General features: G+C 43.9%; 1 protein-coding gene across 1 annotated transcript in view; it reads left to right on the top strand.

The window, feature by feature from the left end:
• Positions 1–6,938: 6,938 nt before the first annotated feature.
• LOC142259342 (uncharacterized) overlaps positions 6,939–17,972 on the top strand; it is a gene marked incomplete at its 5' end in the record, with an annotated part of 71,414 nt that continues 60,380 nt past the window's right edge. The window contains one exon of the mRNA XM_075331806.1: positions 6,939–8,187. Coding sequence (XP_075187921.1) covers positions 6,939–8,187 — 1,249 coding nt within the window. The remainder of the gene's footprint in view (positions 8,188–17,972) is intronic.

The raw sequence follows: 17,972 nt of genomic DNA on the forward strand, positions 1-17,972 counted from the left end.
CACTGATGTTGTAGATGAAAAAGATTTCCTTTATTTCATAATTCATATTGAATTATGAAATAAAGGAAATCTTTTTCATCTACAACATCAGTGGTTTTTAGCGCGGCATTTAAACCGGTTTTCTCTTTACCTGACCTATATTTTATATCTAGTGAACGGTTATCTCCAGTAATTGTATTATTACAGCGGATTCTGTATGATGTTACATTGTCATCTTCTCCCCATTCAGGTCCCTACAATATTGGATCCTCTCAGTGGAGATCTTCTATATAAGAGAATTCTCCTGATTGACCCATCAAGGATGGATATGGACAGGGACAAGATGGCGGAGAGGATATTACACCTCACCCTAGAGATCCTCTTCCGGCTTACTGGAGAGGTGAGAGATTCTGATGACGTCACATTACATCATTCTTATCTATGGGAATAACAGATGGACAGAACTGGAGAGGTGAGGACTCTGGAAATGTCTGGAGTGAGATTTATTACTGTGTCTCTCCATAACCAGGATTACACAGTAGTGAAGAAGACCTCTAGTGAGCGCTGTCAGGCCCCTATGTCTGAGGGATGGGGAAGACCCCTGAGCCCAATCACGGGGCCTCACCCCCCGATACATGAGGACATCAATGACCAGAAGATCCTAGAACTCACCTACAAGATGATTGAGCTGCTGACTGGAGAGGTGACACTGCTGGGAATGCTGGGACATTATACAGTAACGCTATGAAGGGATCGGGGGTGACGGTATCATTGTATGTGTCAGGTTCGTATTAGGTGTCAGGATGTCACCGTCTATTTCTCCATGGAGGAGTGGGAGTATTTAGAAGGACACAAAGATCTGTACAAGGACGTCATGATGGAGGTTCCCCAGCCCCTCACATCACCAGGTAATAGACAGGACTAAATACACACGGCCTATAATTATCTGTATGTAAGGAATTAATTCAGTCCGTGTATGTGTCTCCTCCAGGTCTATCCAGTAAGAGGACAACACCAGAGAGATGTCCCCGTCCTCTTCTCCCACAGGACTGTAAACAAGAAGATCCCGATGTTCCTCAGGATGTGTTTCCTCCAGCTCTAGCCTGTAAGAGATATCTACTCATGTACTTTCTGCACTAAGTTTGTGTTTACATTTTTAGGTTTTCTGCTCTGGATTTTTTTTTCAGCTGTATTTTCTTTGCTTCTGCTTCTTCTGCTGTTTGTTTCTAGTGTCTTCTCTATGTCATTATGAAGGCAACTCAAAGACCTGCAGAGTGTTCATGAATACCCTGTTTCCCTGAAAATAAGACCTACACCAAAAATAAGCCCTAACATGATTTTATGGGATTTTTCGAGAATGCTTGAAATATAAGCCCTACTCCAAGAATAAGCCCTAGTTACAGTCAGGAGTTGGGAGGAATCAAATTGCTCAATTTCTGAGGAACCCCACTCTCTTATGGACTCCATCAGTTGTATTCTAAGGTTGATTGTTTAAGTAACTTTGATGATTTCAAAGTCATGTGACATGATGTAACCAAAGGTCTCTTAATTGCAGGAGTCTAAATGAACTGAACAGGACACAGGCTGGCATGCCGGACTGGTATTAGGGGAAAGGGAGAGCAAACTGGACAATTTCACAGGGCCCCCATAATCCTAGTGGCCCCAGTGTTTATATGCCAATTATAGGACTGCTTAGGCTACTTTCACACCTCCGGGTTTTGCAATGCGGCACAATCCGGCACTTTGCAGGAAAACCGCAACCGTTTTTTTTTTGCTGCCGGTTGCGTTTTTCCTGCATAGACTTTAATTAGTGCCGCATTGTGCCGCATGGGCTTGCGTTCGGTCCGGTTTTTGCCGCATGCGGCAGATTTAGCCGATGCGGCGGCCGGATGGAACGTTCCCTGCAACGTTTTTTGCTCCGGCAAAAAAAAAAAACGCATCGCGCCGCATCCGGCCGATGCGGCGCTTTTCCCAATGCATCCCTATGGATGCCGGATGCGGCACGATGCGGCAAAAACCGCATCCAGCCGCCGCATGCGGTTTTTGCCACTGCGCATGCTCAGTAGCATGCCGCAAGCGGCAAAAACCGGACCGGCCGCATGTAAAAAACTTATGCAAAGGATGCGGTGTTTTCACCGCATCCGTTGCATAGGCTTCACAGCCGGATTGAGCCGCACGGCTCAAACCGGATGTGTGAAAGTAGCCTTAAGGACCTTTTTTACATCACATCATGTGACCAAAGGCTGGTGTGTGTGTGTGTGTGTGTGTGTGTGTGTGTTCACGCCAATTTTAACCAGCTTTGCCAAAATGGGCAGAACTTGGCCAGAACAAGGGTGTGATGCCACCTCTTCTCTAATTCATAACAAACTGCAATGTTTCCTATGCGAGAAATCTCACTCCAGTCCCTGATGTCATTTTTCAGTGCACATCACCGGTCTTGATGAATTTGAACCCTTATGCTTATCTGTACAGGCTGCAAGACCCTGCTACCTGCTTTGGTTACAAAGCCTAATGCGGGCTTTACACGAGACGATATATCATGCGATATGTCGTCGGGGTCACGGTTTTCGTGACGCACATCCGGCATAGCGCACTACGTCGTCTTGTGTGACACTTCCGAGCGCCGCAGTATCGCTCACAAATCGTGAGTCGTGTACTCGTCGTTAACTTTCATAATATCGTTTATTTTCATGGGTGCAGGTTGTTCATCGTTTCTGTGGCATCACACGTTGCTCCGTGTGATACCACGGGAACGATGAACACAGCTTACCTGCGTCCCACGGCACCCGCCGGCTTAATGGAAGGAAGGAGGTGGGCGGGATGTTTACATCCCGCTCATCTCCACCCCTCCGCTTCTATTAGCCGGCTGCCGTGTGACGTCGCTATGACGCCGAACGTTCCTCCCACTTCAGGAAGTGGACGTTCGTCGACCACAGCGAGGTCATCCGGAAGGTAAGTGCGTGTGACGGGGTTAAACGAGTTTGTGCGCCACGGGCAGCGATTTTTCCCGTTACGCAAAAACGACGGGGGCGGGTACGATCGCTCGTGCTATCGCATGATAGTTTGACTCGTGTAAAGCAGGCTTTAGGATAGGCCATCAGCATTACAGTCTCAGACAAACCAGTTGAGTTTTCAACATCTGTCTTTATTTTATTTTCATCTTCGAAAAAAACCTCTTTGAAATTGTCTATGTTGTGGATCAATGTTTCAAGGAGATGTTTGCAGGTTTTGCCAACTGTCATGGCAGCGTCAGGATCTGTTGAAATAATAGACTCTGTTACTTTGCATGTTAATTTCTCTACTGTCTGTGAGCAGCGCAGGGAGACGCAGGCATCAAACCACAGGCTTGGGCAGGCTAGTAAGAGTTATTCTCTTCTGGGTTGCTTGTTAATGTCTGTGATCACATGCTGTAGAGGAGAAAGTATTGTTTGCTCCCGTTCTGTATATGCTGGCAGGACTATTTCATTAATGCCAGCTATAGTTTACCTATACTGACCTGGTGAGGTTTTGTGATCCAGATTTATGGGTGTTTTGTGCATTATTACTGTGAGCTGTTGTTGTGTTAACCCTTGTTGTCATTATTGTTGCTGCCTTCCTGCTCTTGCTTTTCTCCTTAGCCTCTCACTGTTTATTTTTGTGAATTTGCAATGATTCCCGTCTGTCTTAGGCCCCCTTCACACGTCCGTGAAACACGTGCGTGTTTGTTCCGTTTCCGTATATACCAGAGACACGGACAAACATGCACCAATGTTAATCTATGATTGTGGTCACACGTGCGTTATTTCATTATGTCCGTGTGTGCGTGTCCGTGATCCGTATGTGTTTCCGTTTTGCACGGGTGCATGTCCGTTATCTGCACGGAGCACGCACACGTGGACACAATGAAAGTCTATGGGTATGTGTCCGTTTGGTGTTTTTTTTTCTAGCGATGTCGGCCATTCTTTCTATTTCTGTCTATGTCGGTCGATCTCCCTGAGTCCGTCGGTCGGTCTCTCTGTCTGTCTGTCGGTCTCTCTCTCTGTCTGTCTGTCCCTCTCTCACAGTCTGTTGGTGAGTTTCCCCCCTCTCTCATACTTACCGTTCCCCGATCCCCGGCGCGGCGGTGCACGGCGTTCACACTGCTCCGGCGGCTTTTACTATTTTGAAAAAGCCGGCCGCTCATTAAACAATCTCGTATTCCCTGCTTTCCCCGCCCACCGGCGCCTATGATTGGTTGCAGTGAGACACGCCCCCACGCTGAGTGACAGGTGTCTCACTGCACCCAATCACAGCAGCCGGTGGCCGTGTCTATACTGTGCATTGAAATAAATAAATATATAATTAAAAAAAACGGCGTGCGGTCCCCCCCAATTTTAATGCCAGCCAGATAAAGCCATACGGCTGAAGGCTGGTATTCTCAGGATGGGGAGCCCCACGTTATGGGGAGCCCCCCAGCCTAACAATATCAGTCAGCAGCCGCCCAGAATTGCCGCATACATTAGATGCGACAGTTCTGGGACTGTACCCGGCTCTTCCCGATTTGCCCTGGTGCTTTGGCAAATCGGGGTAATAAGGAGTTAATGGCAGCCCATAGCTGCCACTAAATCCTAGATTAATCATGTCAGGTGTCTCCCCGAGATTCCTTTCATGATTAATCTGTAAGTTACAGTAAATAAACACACACACACACCTGAAAAAATCCTTTATTAGAAATAAAAAAAACACTAACAAATTCCCTCATCACCACTTTAATAAGCCAGAAAAAGCCCTCCATGTCCGGCATAATCCAGGATGGTCCAGCGTCGCTTCCAGCTCTGCTGCATGAAGGTGACAGAAGCTGCAGCAGACACCGCCGCTCCTGTCAGCTCCACGCAGCAACTGAGGTGAGTAGCGCGATCAGCTCAGCTGTCACTGAGGTTACCCGCTGTCACTGGATCCAGCGGTGGCCGCGGGTAACCTCAGTGACAGCACAGCTGATCGCGCAGCTGTCTTCATTTGCCGCGTGGAGCTGACAGGAGCGGCGGTGTCTTCTGCTGCTCCGGTCACCTTCATGCAGCAGAGCTGGAAGCGACGCTGGACCATCCTGGATTACGCCGGACATGGAGGGCTTTTTCGGGCTGATTAAATTGGTGAACCAGGGTATATGTTTGTGTTTTTTATTTCTAATAAATGATTTTTTCTGGTGTGTGTTTATTTACTGTAACTTACAGATTAATCATGAAAGGAATCTCGTGGAGACGCCTGACATGATTAATCTAGGATTTAGTGGCAGCTATGGGCTGCCATTAACTTTTTATTACCCCGATTTGCCAAAGCACCAGGGCAAATCAGGAAGAGCCGGGTACAGTCCCAGAACTGTCGCATCTAATGTATGCGGCAATTCTGGGCGGCTGATGACTGATATTGTTAGGGTGGGGGGCTCCCCATAACGTGGTGCTCCCCATCCTGAGAATACCAGCCTTCAGCCGTATGGCTTTATCTGGCTGGCATTAAAATTGGGGGGACCGCACGCCGTTTTTTTTAATTATTTATTTATTTCAATGCACAGTATAGACACGGCCACCGACTGCTGTGATTGGCTGCAGTGAGACATCTGTTACTCAGCGTGGGGGCGTGTCTCACTGCAACCAATCATAGGCGCCGGTGGGCGGGGAAAGCAGGGAATACGAGATTGTTTAATGAGCGGCCGGCTTTTTCAAAATAGTAAAAGCCGCCGCAGCAGTGTGAATGCCGTGAAGCGCTGCGCCGGTGATCGGGGATCGGTGAGTATGAGAGAGGGGGGGAAACTTCAGTCACTCGGGGGATTAGCGGTCACCGGTGAATCCTTCACAGGTGACCGCTAATCAGTACTTGACACAGACAGAGACGCGGTATGAGGATGAAGTTGGGTGAAGTTCACCCGAGTTCATTCTCATCTCGCAACTCTGTCTGCTGTCAGCCGACATTTATAAACGACATTGTGCATCACACACACGGACATTCCTCGTACACATACATGTTCATTCCACACGCGCACACGGACATTCTACACACAAACACGGCTAGCATACGCAATTCACACAGATGCCACACGGACCATAAAAACGGACACAAAAACGGGACACGGACCCGAAAAACGACCCGTAACACACGTGCGTGTTTTTCACGGACGTGTGAAGGGGGCCTTAATCTGTATTTCCATCATAATCCTGCCCCTTCCTTCCCTTGGGGATTACAGATTAGATCTAGTCAGTAGACTAGTAATGCACGAGACTCCGGCATCTCCATCTTCAGGGGTAATCCAGAGGTTAGGAATAGCTTGGGGTCCCCTAGTGTGAGGGACAGTATAGGAGCCCCCTATCCCTCATTATCCTGCAGTCACATTGTGACAATCAATCAGATTATTTACTGTAGCACATTCCAGAGAACTGGTGCTAGGAATGGGAGAGCCGAATTAACAAAGATGTAACTCTTAAGGCTGCTTTACACACAATGATATCGCTAGTGATCTCGTTAGCGACGTGACACTCCCAGATCGTTGCTACGATTTGCCGAGATTGCTCATAAGTCATTTTGTAGCGGTCACTCGTACCCATCTCACAAACAACGATACATCGTTCAGCGAGATATTGTTTGATCAAGGCGGTCATGTGGATGTTGTTCGTCGTTGGCAGGGTGTCAAACGTAGCAATATGTCTGCTGCGTTTCAAACGCCGAACAGTATTTTGAAACTGAACGTCGTGTCAACGATCAACGATTTTCGCTATTTTTCAGATCGTTCAGAGTCGTACGTAGGTGTCACACGCAACGACGTCGTTAACGACGACGGAAGTGCGTCACGAAAACTGTGATCCCGACGACATATTGTCAGATAAATCGTAGTATGTAAAGGGGCCTTTAGATCTCGATATTGGACAACAGATTCAGAATAATTTTTTCCCTAATTTAATTTCTGATGTTATGGTTTAAAAAAATTAAATGTACTTTCAAGATATCATTAAAAATTAATAACTTGGTGTTTATTTTTAGCAGATGACTGTATTGGGAGTTCAGATGGATCTCTAATATCTTCAGAATTTATAACAGATGATGAAAGTATCCCACATGATACATATGAAGAGCATGTTGTTGTCCCAGATATACCTTCAGTCCTTCCTAGGAAATCTCTATCATCTGATCTTTTCAAACAAGTCCAAAATTCCGATTTATCACAGAATTGTAAGCAAAATAAAAGTTACAGAAGGGATATTGAATACGAAACTGCTCCTACAAGGGAGAAACCATTTTCATGTTCAAAATGTGGGAAATGTTTTACCAGGAAATCAAATCTTAATATCCATGAAAAAACTCACACAGGGGAGAAGACCTTTTCATGTTCAGAGTGTGGGAAATGTTTTATTTGGAAATCAAATTTTGTTGTGCATCAAAGATCTCACACAGGTGAGAAGCCATTTTCATGTTCAGAGTGTGGGAAATGTTTTACCAGGAAATCACATCTTGTTGACCATCAAAAATATCACACTGGGAAGAAGGCATTTTCATGTCAAGAATGTGGGAAATGTTTTATTCAGAAATCATACTTTGTTAGACATCAGAAACTTCACACAGGGGAGAAACCATTTTCATGTTCAGAATGTGGTAAATGTTTTACTCAGAAATCATCTCTTGTTGTGCATCAAAGATCTCACACTGGGGAGAAGCCATTTTCATGTTCAGAATGTGGGAAATGTTTTATTGAGAAATCAGTTCTTGTTGTGCATCAAAGATCTCACACAGGGGTGAAGCCATTTTCATGTTCAGAATGTGGGAAATGTTTTATTCAGAAATCAGATCTTGTTGTGCATCAAAGATCTCACACAGGGGAGAAGCCATTTTCATGTTCAAAATGTGGGCAATGTTTTACTAGTAAATCACATTTTCTTAAACATCATAAAATTCACACAGGGGAGAAGCCATTTTCATGTTCAGAATGCGGGAAATGTTTTATTGAGAAATCAGCTCTTGTTGTGCATCAAAGATGTCACACAGGGGAGAAGCCGTTTTCATGTTCAGAATGTGGGAAATATTTTATTCGGAAAGAAAATCTTGTTAGGCATCAAAGATCTCACACAGGAGAGAAGCCGTTTTCATGTTCAGAATGTGGGAAATGTTTTATTCGTAAAGCACATCTTGTTAGGCATCAAAGATCTCACACAGGAGAGAAGCCGTTTTCATGTTCAGAATGTGGGCAATGTTTTACTAGTAAATCAGGTCTTGTTAAACATGTGAAGATGCTGCACAGGGAAAGGAACCTTTTTCATGTTGTGAATAATTGAAATGTTTAACTGGTAAATCAAGTTTTGCCAACCATCAGAAAACCAACAGAGCGGAGCAGCCATTCTTGCTTTCAGAATTTGCCAAATGGTTTTAAGACTAATCAGATCCTGTTGTCCGATGAGTCACACAGGAGAAGCGATCATGATGTACTATAATTCAAAGGGTTTTATAAAAAGATTGGCTACAATTGCTCAAGTAAGAATTTGTGAGGAAAAGAACCATTTTATTTCTTTTTAAACCTATTGTATTTTTTGGACCATAAGACACACCTAGGTTTTGAAGGAGAAATATAGGGAAAAAGATTGACACAAAAAATGTGGTCATGAAGCACTGTTATGGGGGGATCTGCTGCTGACACTGTTACTGGGACAAAATCCCCCGATTCTGTACTGATGTCACCCATTCTGGGCCCCTTCCAGGTACTGTTGATGTGTCTCTCATCCTCGTGTATATTGTATATCTATCCTGGTATATATGTTGCCCATCTTTATTCCATCCTGGTATATATGATCCCCATCCTGGTATATATGGTTCTTGTCCTAGTATATATGTCCCCATTCTTGTATATACAGTTAGGTCCAGAAATATTTGGACAGTGAAGTTTTGTTATTTTAGCTGTTTACAAAAACATGTTCAGAAATACAATTATATATATAATATGGGCTGAAAGTGCACACCCCCAGCTGCAATATGAGAGTTTTCACATCCAAATCGGAGAAATGGTTTAGGAATCATAGCTGTGTAATGCATAGCCTCCTCTTTTTAAAGGGACCAAAAGTAATTGGACAAGGGACTCTAAGGGCTGCAATTAACTCTGAAGGCGTCTCCCTCGTTAACCTGTAATCAATGAAATAGTTAAAAGGTCTGGGGTTGATTTACAGGTGTGTGGTTTTGCATTTGGAAGCTGTTGCTGTGACCAGACAACATGCGGTCTAAGGAACTCTCAATTGAGGTGAAGCAGAACATCCTGAGGCTGAAAAAAAAGAAAAAATCCATCAGAGAGATAGCAGACATGCTTGGAGTAGCAAAATCAACAGTCGGGTACATTCTGAGAAAAAAGGAATTGACTGGTGAGCTTGGGAACTCAAAAAGGCCTGGGCGTCCACGGATGATAACAGTGGTGGATGATCGCCGCATACTTTCTTTGGTGAAGAAGAACCCGTTCACAACATCAACTGAAGTCCAGAACACTCTCAGTGAAGTAGGTGTATCTGTCTCTAAGTCAACAGTAAAGAGAAAACTCCATGAAAGTAAATACAAAGGGTTCACATCTAGATGCAAACCATTCATCAATTCCAAAAATAGACAGGCCAGAGTTAAATTTGCTGAAAAACACCTCATGAAGCCAGCTCAGTTCTGGAAAAGTATTCTATGGACAGATGAGACAAAGATCAACCTGTACCAGAATGATGGGAAGAAAAAAGTTTGGAGAAGAAAGGGAACGTCACATGATCCAAGGCACACCACATCCTCTGTAAAACATGGTGGAGGCAACGTGATGGCATGGGCATGCATGGCTTTCAATGGCACTGGGTCACTTGTGTTTATTGATGACATAACAGCAGACAAGAGTAGCCGGATGAATTCTGAAGTGTACCGGGATATACTTTCAGCCCAGATTCAGCCAAATGCCGCAAAGTTGATCGGACGGCGCTTCATAGTACAGATGGACAATGATCCCAAGCATACAGCCAAAGCTACCCAGGAGTTCATGAGTGCAAAAAAAGTGGAGCATTCTGCAATGGCCAAGTCAATCACCAGATCTTAACCCAATTGAGCATGCATTTCACTTGCTCAAATCCAGACTTAAGACGGAAAGACCCACAAACAAGCAAGACCTGAAGGCTGCGGCTGTAAAGGCCTGGCAAAGCATTAAGAAGGAGGAAACCCAGCGTTTGGTGATGTCCATGGGTTCCAGACTTAAGGCAGTGATTGCCTTCAAAGGATTCACAACAAAATATTGAAAATAAAAATATTTTGTTTGGGTTTGGTTTATTTGTCCAATTACTTTTGACCTCCTAAAATGTGGAGTGTTTGTAAAGAAATGTGTACAATTCCTACAATTTCTATCAGATATTTTTGTTCAAACCTTCAAATTAAACGTTACAATCTGCACTTGAATTCTGTTGTAGAGGTTTCATTTCAAATCCAATGTGGTGGCATGCAGAGCCCAACTCGCGAAAATTGTGTCACTGTCCAAATATTTCTGGACGTAACTGTATAGCCCTCATCTTGGGCCCATTCTGGTATATATTTCCCCATCACACTGCATACATAAGAAAAGAAATGATTATACTCCCCATCCCTCTGCTCTCCCGGTGCACGGTGTTCTCTTCTGATGCTGGCAAGTGACTTCACCATGTAAGCGGAGAAGCGCATGACATTACTGCCATGTGCCCTCAGTTACACGCAGACGTAAGTGTTAGAGAATAGTCAGCCATAATGTGCTGAGCAGCCATGTTGTATCTAACAGCTATCTTGGGAAGACTTGAGCAAACTAACTTTGCAGCTAATGAGATGCACTGGCTAGAGTTCTCCCCCCAGAGAGGAGATAGAGATGACATCAGTGTAATTAGGAAGTATAAGAAAAGGTCCAAAAAAGGTTAAATCGAATAGAAGAATATAATTGCGTCAGTTGATAGATGGTGATGTGTCGTCATGAATAGCAGGTATATTGAATTGATAAAGAAATTAAGTTGTCAGTAGAGTTGTCAGTGTGTGAAGAGTTATGTGAAGTAGAGGCGCCTTCAGGGATCAGAAATGTCAGCAATGATGACATGGCTGAACTAGTGAAAAGTATCATGGAGGCCCATAGGAATCCAATACGTTTATACCGCAATGCTCGTAAATAATGTCATGATGTATCATTATATTCTTTGTTCTCCAACGTATACGCCTTTCTCTGCAGTATGAGCTTTCCTTTGTCTAATATGTATAAGAGCCCCACACGCCTTTCGGGGGACACTTCTTCTTCTTCATCTGTTGCTAATTCTGCTGTTCTGCCAGACACCTGCGTGTGTCATCCTGCCGCATAACCTGTCTTATCTGCTCTGTTGCTATCTCGGAATAAACTTCAGTCTTTGCTTGGAACGGATTGTCTACAACGTCTTCTTAGCTCTCAAGGTCTACGGACATTTTCTTTCGGTAAGCTGCCAGAATATTCACTGCTCCCCACAGCCGGGATTATGGGTTTGGAGAGCAGTGAATATTCAATGTCTAATAGTAGACACACGTGATCGCCCAGTCATAGCAGTAAGTGGACGGCTTAGTAATCATGTGTACCCGATATTAAAGAGAATGAATATTCGTTGCTCCCCATGCTAATAATACCGCCTACTTCTTGGTTGGGGCTGGCTTCATTGCCTAGAGGTGGGCGGGATTATGGCATGGGGAGCAGTGAATATTCATTTTCTTTTTTAGCTGGCACACTGTTAGCCTTTTTGAGAGCCTTTAGGAACATTTGTGAAAGGTTTTGATACTGGATTATATTTATATAATTCACTAATCTCAGGTTGCCCACTGCTTTATTTACTAAAAAGCGCAGCCCAGATTGGAGATAGGAACTCTGAAGTATATCACATTGTATATAATTGCATTTCAAATCTTGTTTTGTTAATAAATGCTTGTAAATATATATTCTTCCTGCCTAGCTTTCTCTATTGTCTAGATGTGATGATTTTGCCTCAGAACCTCTGGAGTTGATGCAGAGCTGTAGACATTTTACACAATAATATTGAGGGGAGAATTGAATCACACCGCATCCTAGATATGTGGAAGTTGTTAAGATGCTCTGTTCCCAAATTATCAAAGCTTTTATGCCAAAAAAACTGTCACAAAAATTTGGAAAGTTGTGCCAAGATTTGGCATTTTCACTCTAAAATTGGCAAAGCTTGGGTGGGACGGGGGCGTGATACCACAGCTCCTTGTTGTTCCCTATGCCAGAAATATCACTCCAGTGTCTGATGGGAGTAATATTTCTAGCATGGCACAAGGAGACACATGCCACTCGTCAAAAGCTCCAGATTCATGAGGAGGCATGCACCACTTCATGAATCAGGAGTGGTCCCCGCATAAATGGGGCTTTTTATGTTATAAAACTGATTCCTTTACAAAGGATAATTGTTGTAATAAAAAAAACTAAAGGATTTTATCTGTCTGATATCTAAGAGGTTACTTTTTTGTGGGGCTACCCACACATAGAGATATACGGACCCGTTGAAGTTCGGGTTTTTCAGTCGGACTTTAAATAAAGTTCAGTTCGGGAACCGGACTGGTTCTGAACCCCGTTGGAAGTCACTGATTGGGCAGTTCGGGTCTCCGCCCACATGCATCCAGCCATAAACAGAGCATTTATTACCAGGGGAGGGAGGGTTTTTTCCTTGTACACAATACATCCTATAAGGCCTTGTGCGCACTAGGTGTTTTTGCTGCGTTTTTAGCGGCGTTTTTACCGCGCTTTTGCGCTGAAAACGCAGTGACATTGCTTCCCCAGCAATGTCTATGAGTTTTAATTTTTGCTGTCCGCACACAGCGTTTTTTTGTAGCTGCGTTTTTGTGGTGACCACAAAAATGCAGCATGTCAATTATTTCTGCGTTTTTCACTGCGTTTTTCACCCATTGAGTTCAATGAGATGTTCAAAAACGCAAAGAGAAACGCATATAGCTGCGTTTCTATGACTAAAAACGCAGCTATAAACGCAAGGGGTGGGTAGTAAAGTGACGTGTACAGGAAGAGGATTCCTTCTGATGGTAAACACAGAAGCATGAATCCTCCCGGTACCGTCACCGCCGCTTCCACCTCCATCCTGTGCATGTCAGCTCCCGTGCGGCGTCATGGCTGGGCGGGAGGTGGAGGCAGCGGCAAAAACAAAGTGAACAGTAGAAAAAATGTCATACTCACCTGTCTGCAGGGTCCCGGTGCCATGTCCGCTCCCAGCTCCTGTCCCGGTACTTCTGCTTCGGCTGTGTGCTCTCAGGCACGTACGAAGCCTGCAGGACCTGGCAAAGGATCACCTGATGCAGTCACCTGACGCATCAGCTGATCGTAATTCTCGCGGTGTCGCCGGCTTTTTAGCGCCCGGCCGGCTTAACTTATCAGCTGATCCTGCCATCAGGAGACTTCATCAGCTGATTACCGGCAGCTCCTGCAGCGATGGGACAGGATCAGACTCTCATCCGATCGCTCCAGGAGCTGCCGGTAATCAGCACGGACGTGACTCAGTATTTTTTTTTCTTTTTTCTACTGATGCATCAGCTGATTGTATAACCGGCTTTTATACAATCAGCTGCTGTGTCATGTGATTCACATCCTTGATCCTGACACATCATCTGATCACTTTGCCTTCCAGCAAACCGATCAGATGATATTGGATCCGGATTGGAAGGCGCGGGACCCTTGACCCAGGATTACTGCGGAGGGGGTTCTTTATTTCAATAAAGATGGAGTCACTAATTGTGTTGTTTTATTTCTAATAAAAATATTTTTCTGTGTGTTGTGTTTTTTATTTATCTTTACTAGAAATTCATGGTGGCCATGTCTAATATTGGCGTGACACCATGAATTTCGGGCTTAGGGCCAGCTGATAATATACAGCTAGCCCTAACCCCATTATTACCCAGCGAGCCACCGTCACCAGGGCAGCTGGAAGAGTTGGATACAGCGCCAGAAGATGGCGCTTCTATGAAAGCGCCATTTTCTGGGGCGGCTGCGGACTGCAATTCGCAGCGGGGGTGCCCAGAAAGCAAGGGCACCCTGCACTGTGGATTCCAATCCCCAGCTGCCTAGTTGTACCTGGCTGGACTCAAAAATTGGGCGAAGCCAACGTCATTTTTTTTTAATTATTTCATGAAATTCATGAAATAAAAAAAGGGCTTCCCTATATTTTTGGTTCCCAGCCGGGTACAAATAGGCAGCTGGGGGTTGGGGGGCAGCCCGTACCTGCCTGCTGTACCTGGCTAGCATATAAAAATATAGCGAAGCCTATGTCATTTTTTTTTTAATTATTTCATGAAATTCATGAAATAAAAAAAAAAAAAGGGCTTCCCTATATTTTTGGTTCCCAGCCGGGTACAAATAGGCAGCTGGGGGTTGGGGGCAGCCTGTCTCTGTCCGCTGTGTCTGGCTAGCATGCAAAAATATAGCGAAGCTTATGTTTTGTTTTTTTTTGGGCAAAAAACTCCTGCATACAGTCCTGGATGGAGGATGCTGAGCCTTGTAGTTCTGCAGCTGCTGTCTGCTCTCCTACATACACTAGTTCTGCAGCTGTCTGCTCTCCTGCATACAATGAAGAACATATTAAAGAAGGAAATGACATCAAAACTTTTTTTTTTCATCAACAATCTTTAATGGCATTTGTTCACTGAAAAAAAACGCACCAAAACGCGGTAAAAACGCATGCGTTTTTTTGCCGCAAGTGCGTTTTTTAAGACAAAAACGCACATAAAAACGCAGCGTGAAAAAAACGCCTAGTGCGCACATACCCAAACGTCTGTCAGACACTTGATCCATCTAGAGGAACATCGCATGTACTCAATAGAGGAGCTTCAGGCTAAATATCCTACTGTCACATTCCCGGTGTTTTACTACCTACAGGCTAGAAGTTATGTAACAAAGCTATTGGCGGCTCTCCCTTAAGAAATTCGCATGTAAGAGGTAATGGAAGCTGTAGGTAGACAGCTGACATTGTGGAAGCCGTTGACAGACATTTAGCAGATATCCAGGAAAACCAGAGACGAGCAGCAGAGGTAAAAGCTGCCACAGGCATACAGCAGAAGTCCTGAAGACTGCAGACAGGCTGCAGAGGTACTGACACCCACAGGCAGACAGGTAACTGAGGTATTGGATGCCGCAGACGTCCTGAAGACCTCAGACAGGTGCAGACATACTGGAAGCCACAGGCAGATTGGTAGCTGAGGTGCTGGAGGCCACAGATAGTCTGGAGATGTTCTGGAGACCTCAGACAGGTGCAGACATACTGGAAGCCACAGGCAGATTGGTAGCTGAGGTGCTGGAGGCCACAGATAGTCTGGAGATGTGCTGGAGACTGCAGACAGGTCGCTGTGCACACACAAACTAAAAGGCTACATGCAAAGCCCAACGTGGAGCAGAAGAAAGTTTAGCAGAGCGGGGGGAAGGGCACAGATCCCAGACACGGGACAGGCGTGTAACAAGTGTATGTTGTCAGCCAAATATCCAACAATGATCCATAAAATTGTGATAACTCTTTATTTTTCTTCCCCTTACATCTATTGATTATTTTCTATTGATCTATTCTCCCCTTTATCAGTGAATATAATTTATTTTCATCCTTTATTGAGTAAAATAATAATTGCAGATAGTGAAAGTCATTCTTCTGTTACCCAAATCTCTGCTGAACATTACACAATGCACATATCACATTCCTCTAAATAATGGGGACAATCTAGTTATACCTTTATCAATCCATTCTGTGACATTCCCAAAGTGCTCACAATTCCTGTTCTTCCAGATCAGAGCACAACATAAGTAATAACCTATACTAAAATGGATTTTATTTCTGTCCAACACTGATCACACATTTTTCCCGCTCCAAATGTGTCCCCCGTTTGTCCCAGGAGTCCACTTCTAGGGGGAGATCGATTGCCGCCTTTCTCTGCACCATGATAGACATTTGGCTCATAGCGCAATGTTGGGCAAACACCTTCTGATGGTTTATAGACACTGTTTGATGTCTTATTCTCATTGTATATATAAGAAAAAGAAAAAATCCTCTCCAATTCAAAGAAGTAAATCTCAAAGAAAATCCCTCACAATAACTATTGCACGGACGCTGCAAAAATCTACAGATCTGGAATCTTCAGACTGTAATCCTGAGAATTTAAGTGAGTAACAAAGAGAAAATGGTTATTCTATTACATCATTCAGAGAATTCCGGAATTCAGAAAATCAAGAGGAGGAAGGAGAACCAATAAGAAGGATATGAAAATATCTCCAATAAGGAACAAAAAAAAATGAACTTGAGTATGAGTGAATTTATGGATAATGTGTCATGAGTGTGTCCCGCTCTGGGGAGACCTCTGGTGAGTCTGGGATCAGAAGATCACAGCACCTTATTGTTCGTAGGTTTACAACTTGATTTGAGTGAATTTACTTTCTTTTAGTGCTGTAGGGGTTAGGTACTTTTTCTAATCTGGCTGTCCTTTGTAGCCTTAATCTCCGGTGCATCTATTTTGTGATCACGCCTCGTCGTTATTAAAAGTGGAAGGAACCTGTCTCTGGAAGAAGCTGAGGAGTTGTGACTATTGCAGCTGTGATGTTTAGCTGCATTGGAAGAGCTTGACGTGTTTTTACTTTTTGTGTCTATTTTCCCTCTGTATCCTTTACCTTGTGTTGTATTATTGCAGTGGTGATACTATTGCTTTTGCCATCCTTCTCACTAGCCAAGGTGAGATCAGGGTGAGCGAAGGCCTAGTCACATGATGACAATGGGAGGAAGGACCCGTATAGAGATGTCAGGGAGCATAGCGTACAGCCTCAGGTGAGTTGCAGGAGGTGTCCCCTCTCCTCATCATCAGGGTCTTCCTTTTTTAACATTGTTACATGTATGCAAAGTAGTAATTAAAGCAAAAGGTGGCTACTTTGAAGAACCTAGAATATAAGACATATTTTCAGTTGTTTCACACTTTTTTAAGTATTTCATTCCACATGTGTTAATTCATAGTTTTGATGCCTTCAATGTGAATGTACAATTTTCAGAGTCATGGAAATAAAGAAAACTCTTTGAATGAGAAGGTGTGTCCAAACTTTTGGTCTGTACTGTACGTTCAAGTGGAGTCCTTCCTTCCAGAAATCTGAAGCCATTTCTGTGACCCAGGTTCCCTAATTTTCTGTTTTATTTTATGTAATTGTATATGCTGTATTGTTTTGTTTCCATTTGTAACATCTTTTGTACATTTTTATAAATATTACCTACTTTTCAGATTACATATATAACATTTCATAGCGTATGGTTTCAGGATGTGGTTTATAGATTAGGAGGAACAAAGTTACCTGTAACGTGTGTCCAACTGACCTGTATAAGCAGAGACACTGATTCCAGCGATGTGTCACTTACTTGGCTGCTTGCTGAAGTTTTGATAAAAATCAATTTTATCTGCTTAAGATCTACCATTTCTCAAAATGCTTCTCTGTGTATAACCCCACCCACATCACTGATTAGCTGCTGTGTACAATAAGCATAGACAGAAAGCTGCCAATCAGGGGTGAGGTGGGGTTATACAGAGCTGATGGAGATGGAGGATACATGGCTGCTGGTTTACTAGTTCTCTAGTGATAATCCCCTAATAATAATACTGTAATTTTATCAAAACAGCAAGCAGCTCAGTAAATGACACATCATTGGAATCAGAGGAGTCCCTGTCTGTCACGGGTGACAGACAGTCCTGTGGTGTCCGGCAATAGAAAATCACAGCGTCTGGCTGTGCAAAATGGTCCCTGATTTTCTATTATTGCTGCTGTCAGTATTCAGTGTACTAGGTAGCTACTCTGCTGGGTTTTCATCCTTTTCCCTGTAGGACCCAGCAGAGCTCCCCTTCCCTTCTGCTGTTAATCATCTGTATATCCCCTTGGGTTTAAGTACATTTTCCCTGAATTTGTGCTGGTGATATTCAGTTCCTTCGCAAGCTCTGGATGCAAGCAGGTGGCTTGCACGCATCAGTAGGATTGTTGCTGCTCTTTACTG

Source organism: Anomaloglossus baeobatrachus (genome assembly GCF_048569485.1).
Source record: "Anomaloglossus baeobatrachus isolate aAnoBae1 chromosome 5 unlocalized genomic scaffold, aAnoBae1.hap1 SUPER_5_unloc_9, whole genome shotgun sequence".
NCBI lineage: Eukaryota > Metazoa > Chordata > Amphibia > Anura > Aromobatidae > Anomaloglossus > Anomaloglossus baeobatrachus.